This window comes from Silene latifolia, chromosome Y (genome assembly GCF_048544455.1).
Source record: "Silene latifolia isolate original U9 population chromosome Y, ASM4854445v1, whole genome shotgun sequence".
Taxonomy (NCBI): Eukaryota; Viridiplantae; Streptophyta; class Magnoliopsida; order Caryophyllales; family Caryophyllaceae; genus Silene; species Silene latifolia.
In genome coordinates this window covers 146,895,431-146,901,943 of record NC_133538.1, presented here as the reverse complement: position 1 = coordinate 146,901,943, position 6,513 = coordinate 146,895,431, and the positions used below count along the sequence as shown (strand labels likewise).

At 35.6% G+C, this 6,513-nt stretch overlaps 1 protein-coding gene across 1 annotated transcript; it reads right to left on the bottom strand.

Annotated features, from left to right (window-relative positions):
* Positions 1–5,396: 5,396 nt before the first annotated feature.
* Positions 5,397–6,263, bottom strand: LOC141629132 (uncharacterized). The gene has a single exon (XM_074442183.1). The coding sequence runs from the start codon at positions 6,261–6,263 to the stop codon at positions 5,397–5,399; it is 867 nt and encodes a 288-aa protein (XP_074298284.1).
* Between the last annotated feature and the right edge of the window lie 250 nt (positions 6,264–6,513).

Below are 6,513 nucleotides of genomic sequence, written 5' to 3'. Positions count from 1 at the left end.
AGTGAGATGATAAATTTTTGGGCAAATGTCGGCGAGATGATGAGTTTTGGACATACGCCAACAGATGATAAACTTTGGGCATGTGTCGGCGATTGCTTAGAACTACGACGCGGGTTTGATTCCGTCAGAAACGGATACGTAGGCGCCTAAGGATAAGGCTCAACTCACCATATATGCAATTTTATGGGTCGACGACCAATGACGATGATATTTCGACGCAACAGAAGCAAGAATCAATCCCCAACGAAGTTTCAGGTATGATCTCTTCTTATGGCTGGCGAGCTTACGTACGCAAGTCTAATGGACTATAAACGACCCGAAGAATCCTCGGTCGAAAGGGACTGGGGTATACTGACTTTCGCCTTGTCCAAGCCTCAGTCAAAGTGGGGGCTCTGTAGATACCCGTATCCGTCGATATTGGAATTTATAGAGAACCTGACAAACACCCGATGATGATAGGACACATGTATTCTTTAGTTGTCACTGTCATTTATTTTGGTTCGTTTTACGATGTAGAATGGGCGTCGTCGATGAAGTATTTTATTAATATAAATGATATTTAAATTAATGTTTTTTTAGTGAGTTCATTTTATTAATTTAAATGATTTTTGTAAATTAATGTTTTTTTAAGTGAGTTCATTTTGTTAATTTAAATGATATTTAAATTAAAGCTTTTTAAGGTAAATTCAATTTATTTTATTTTATTTTGAATTTATTTTCCCAAGTTTATTTTATTGAAAATAAAATAAATATTTGATTTGAAAAATCATTTTATGAGTATATTTGATTTGAAAAGTCATTTATTTTAATTTGTTAATTGATTTGAAAAATCGATTTTAAAAGCGAAGAAAACTCGTTTTTAAGCATGTTTTTGAGCTCGTTTTTAGCTCGGTTTTTGAGCCCGTTTCCTTTAAGAATTGGCACGAATCTCGAGTACATTAACCAACCCAAGCTTATACCCATCCACCCTTGTTCGAACCCCCTAACCACGGCCCAAATTCTCGTCCAAAACAGGCCCCAAACAGCCCGCACTAAACCGAGCAGCCCCCTGTTTTGGCAGCTCAATCCCGAGCCCAAAACCCGCTCCAAACACTACCAAGACCCGTACCCATTAACCCTAACCCATACCCTAGTATCCTACCCATATTATCCTAGCTTAATCACCAAGAAAACCCCCTTCAAACCCTCACAAAAGCTGCTGGACAGCAGCCATACGGGATGAAGCCCGATTGCCTCTCCCTCTCTTTTAACCTACTTTAACTCCTTATAAATACCACCCCTTCACCATACATTCACTCCTCTAAGTTCTCCATACATCCAACCATCACCCACAAGCTTTAAACCTCAGAAACAAACCCTAAACATCCTCCAAAAACCCTAAACAAAACCGACACACAAACTGAACTGTTTGTGTGTCCTCCTCGAAAAGCAACTCGTTCCTCCATCAAACCTCCATCAAAACTCGATTTTCTTGTTCCTAATTAACCACATAACATCCATCTACACATTAGACAAAGATTTACGAGCCAAATTGCCCTTGAGAGTACACGAAATCCTCGAAAAACAGTGTTATACACTCTGTTTTGTGATTTATTCTTGTCTGTCCAGTTCTGTTTGTGCTCGTTTTTCGTGCCCAATAACCCAAAACGAGCAGGGGTTGCTTTAAGATCCCTGTTCTCCTCTCTTTCTAGTTTTCAAAACATCTTTTAAATCGAATTTTCGTCGTGAAACGAGGGAGATATCATCGTTTGAAAGTTGCTGTCCAGATTTGTCAAATAACGCGTGTTGCTTTATTTCTTCGTCGACGACGGCCTCTCGAGATAAAATCTACCATCGATTACGACCCAAGACGGTGTCAACGATACATGTAGGTTGAGGGTGCATCAAATCCTCCTCTTTTCCCTTTTATTTCGTTTGTTTTATGTTTGTTTTTTATTGTCTCGTTTTATTTCGTTTATCGTTTTGTTTATCGTTTTGTTTATCGTTTAATTAACTATGAAACTAGTTTAGTCCGAGTATGAGTTAAAGTACCACCATGAACACCCGCGTTGACTTGAGATGGGAAAATAAACCGCTACTTCAGTCGGTCTTACACCCCCGTCTCATTTACATATCCTCGTGTTCAAGGTAGGGCATAAATAAAACGAGTTTCTAACTTCGCTCTTCGCTTTTGACCCCTTTGTTATCTCGGCCAATTCGACATACCCTAGGACCCGTTGTATGTTAGTTTAACCTCTGATTGTTAACCTATGACGTATTTAGATGACATTAAATTAATTTAATAACCTAATTAGACACATTAGGGTACATCGACATAGCTTTAAAAATCAACTAACAATTATGTAACTTAATGAACGCATCTCTCTCTTTCACCTAATTTCTCGCTAGTATAAGAGTGCGTGATTAGCACCTTCTTATTAACACTCGATGAGTTAAATTAATTAGCGAACTTGACCTAATTTGACCCCTTTTGAGCCGTGTAGAATACGCAATTGCAAGACCTCTTTTCAATCGATCAACGTCGTTTCTAACTTGTTTTCTAATTCGTTCCTAACCCGTTTCGCAATCATCGATCTAACCTAATGAATCTAACCTAAGAATTAGGGTATGCTAGATCGTGTGGGCCGTGTTTGGCCGTGTCCTTGTAGTCTCTTTTCTCGTTTTTTTTTTCTCATCTTTATCTCGTTATTTCGTATCTTGTAATTACTTTGTTTATCGAGTCGTGTTTGTTAGTTTGGTTGTAATTTTCAAGTTAGTTTTCTTTTATCGAGTCAAAACCTCTTTCAAAAAACCTTAGTCTTGTTTGGTTAGATGGTTGTGCCCCAATGCTTGTAAGAGCGTAGTAAATCGCATGTTGTTTAAAGCAACATGGCCCGATTTATGCTAATGCATGCTTTGGTGTGCGGCCCTATGTCTAATTCGATGAGATTGAGCGAAAGCACACATCACGAGGAGTGATCCAAGGCCGTGAGTCATGTAAGCCGTGGGCCACCCCTCTTGTGCATGCTTTTCTAGGCCGATTGGCCGTGTGTGTTGTCGTGTATAGTGTTGTATGTAGCAATTGTATTTAGATCGAGTTGTATCTTTAATTTATTGTTGTGTCGGCATGAAATGCCTGGTTTGTAATAGGTAGATCCCAACGGCTCCCCCATTCCCCCTAAGCCTTGTTTGCTTTCGTTTATATGTTGCTTAGATCAATCAACCCACATGCTAAATTACAACTTTGACAAAGTTAGTTTAGTTGCATCTAAATCGACATAGAAACTTCACATGTTAGGGTTAAAACGATGTTTGCATTTCATATATCGTAGTAGCTATGACCTTGTTTGAAATCCGACACTTGACTTAGTAGAGGCCGTTATCGACGGGCGGGGTTGGGTGTCCTTATGGGCTTCCCAACACGTACCCTCACCCCTTACTCAAGATCTATAGTTTGTGGATCCGTCTAAATACCATTGGATTACGAGAGTCATTCAAATAGAGTGATATAGGGTACAAGTCTTTATCTTTAATCACTCGTAGTCGATTGGCTTTATGCTTTTCGATGAAAGGTGTAAAGTTGACTTGAACGGTTCCAAGTTCCCAAAAAACTTGGTGGCGAGTCTAATTTGTCTTAATTCGATTCGAAAGAACCTCGAGTCGATTATGCCTGGTGTGGATCCCGCGGACGCAGTTCCCGAGGGCCTTGTCCACAATTAGTATTATTATTACTATTACTATTATTATTAATATTATTATTACTATTACTACTATTATTATTATTACTACTACTATTATTATTATTATTATTATTATTATTATTATCATTGTTATTATCGTCGTCGTCATCATCATCATCATCATCATCATCATCATCATCATCATCATCATCATCATCATCATCATCATCATCAGTAGTAGTAGTAGTAGAAGTAGTATTATTAGTATTATTATTATTATTATTATTATTATTATTATTATTACTATTACTATTACTATTACTATTACTATTACTATTACTATTACTATTATTTTTATTTTTATTATTGCTATTGTTATTATTACTATTACTATTATTACTATTACTATTACTATTACTATTACTATTACTATTATTATTATTATTATTATTATTATTATTATTATTATTATTATTATTATTATTATTATTATTATTATTATTATTATTATTATTATCGTTATTATTATTATTTTTTTATAGAATGATGCGCGCAACTTTCATTAAATGAAAAACAAAAGTTTACATGAAATTGGTGGGGAGCCGAGAAACAAGCTGGGCTCCCACACCCTTAGCAACAGCAAAGCTAAGTCTCGTAAAAATGTAAGCGGCCACCCGAGCCCCCGCATCCTGAGATACCGAGAATTTCTGGATCCGTTTGAGTAAGGCAACAGCATTCGAACCCAACTCCCCAAGTGATGAGATAGAGAATGGAAGGAAATCATAACCCGCTGTCGCGCACAAATCCCCATACTTAGCACACTTACGCTGAGCAGCATCAGCAACAACCCGGCCAGGCACAATAATAATAATATTATTATTATTATTATTATTATTATTATTATTATTATTATTATTATTATTATTATTATTATTATTATTATTATTATTATTATTATTATACAGGGGAGTAAGTTTCAAAAAGTGGATTATAGATTTCAAAGTTACATGTGGTGGGAGTAATATTTCATAAAAGTTATATGTGGTGGGGGTAAGTTTCAAAAAAAATTATACAAGGGAGTAAGTTTTAAAAAGTGGATTATATAAGGGAGTTATAATCAATTTCCCTTATTATTATTATTATTATTGTTATTTTTATTGTTATTGTTATTGTTATTGTTATTGTTATTATTATTATTATTATTATTATTATTATTATTATTATTATTATTATTATTATTATTATTATTGTTGTTGTTGTTGTTGTTGTTGTTGTTGTTGTTGTTGTTGTTGTTATTGTTATTGTTATTGTTATTGTTATTATTATTGTTATTATCATTATTATCATTATTATCATTGTTATCATCATCATCATCATCATCATCATCATCATGATATTATTATTATTATTATTATTATTATTATTATTATTATTATTATTATTATTATTATTATTATTATTATTATTATTATTATTATTATTATTATTATTATTATTATTATTATTACTATTACTATTACTATTACTATTACTATTACTATTACTATTACTATTACTATTACTATTACTATTATTATTATTGCTATTGTTATTATTACTATTACTATTTTTTTTTTTGCAGAAAGCGTAGGATCATTTCTCATTAATAATGGTAAAATCAAAAGTACAGATCCAAACCAACTACAAGGGAACCAGTTAGGTTACCTAAATAAAGACAAACAAAGAAGCTAAAAGAAATCAATAGAGAGAGTCATCAGAAGCTAGAGCTTGTAGACGGGTTAAAACCAAATACTGCACCTTCCTAATAAGGACACTAGGAGGAGCAGCAAGGTCTTTGAAAATTCTTTTGTTCCGTTCATTCCAAAGCAAGTAGAGGGTGCATAACAGAAGACAACGACGCTGCCTTTTGAGCCAGCTTTTGCCCCTATTATGCCCCTTGAACCAGTGCAGAACCTGCGGCAATTGAGTCTTGGGAGGAATCTGCAACCATTGAGAAACTGTTTGCCAGACAGTTGCAGAGTAAGCACAGTCAAAAAAGAGATGAGAGGCAGTTTCAGAGTGGTTCTCACACAACACACAACGATTAACAAGCATCATCCCTCTCCTAAACACATTGTCCACCGTGGGTAACTTATTCTGAATCGCAAGTAATCCAATTATAACATGCTTAGGGTAGTTAAAGGTGTCACTCAGAGTCTTATACACAGACAGAGTAGGCCCTTTTTCCCGTAAGCCTTCATAAACCTGCAGTTTATAATCAGACAAGCTTAACAATTCCTTAGCCTGAGAAACTCCTCCAGTAAGATCAATAAGACTATCCCTGCAAGTGATGATATTACCCCAGAGCCATGAGTGGGCTGCAGTGACTTGGAAGTCCCAAAAGCTAACGCCTTTCAAAATGTAGGCATTAACCGACTGAACCCAAACATTAGGAGTATTAGTCTCAAGTTTGTACAACCAATTCATCATCTGGGCTTTGTTCCAGCTTAAAATCTCCTTAATATCCACTCCACCTTCCTTTCTAGGCTTACACAAACTACCCCAGCTCTTAAAGACCATTCTCCGTTGTCCTTCAGCAATACCCCAGAGGAAGTCTTTGCACATCTTGTGAATTTTTTTAGCAACTCCCTTAGGCAACAAAATGCTAGCCCCCCACAGAATTTATAAGAGCGATCTTACCAGCATAGCTTAAGCATTTATTAGCCCAGTGAGTAATCTTGCTCCTAACCTTGTCCAGTAGAGGGACAAACAATTTCTATGTCAATCTAGCTCCAAACAGGGGAATTCCAAGATATCTCACTGGCAAATCTCCCTCAACATATCCAGTGGTAGTGAGAATAAGCTGCTTCAGCTG

Coding starts and splice junctions, on each gene's coding strand:
- LOC141629132 (XM_074442183.1), bottom strand. CDS start 6,263: ATGTGCAAAGACTTCCTCTGGGGTATTGCTGAAGGACAACGGAGAATG.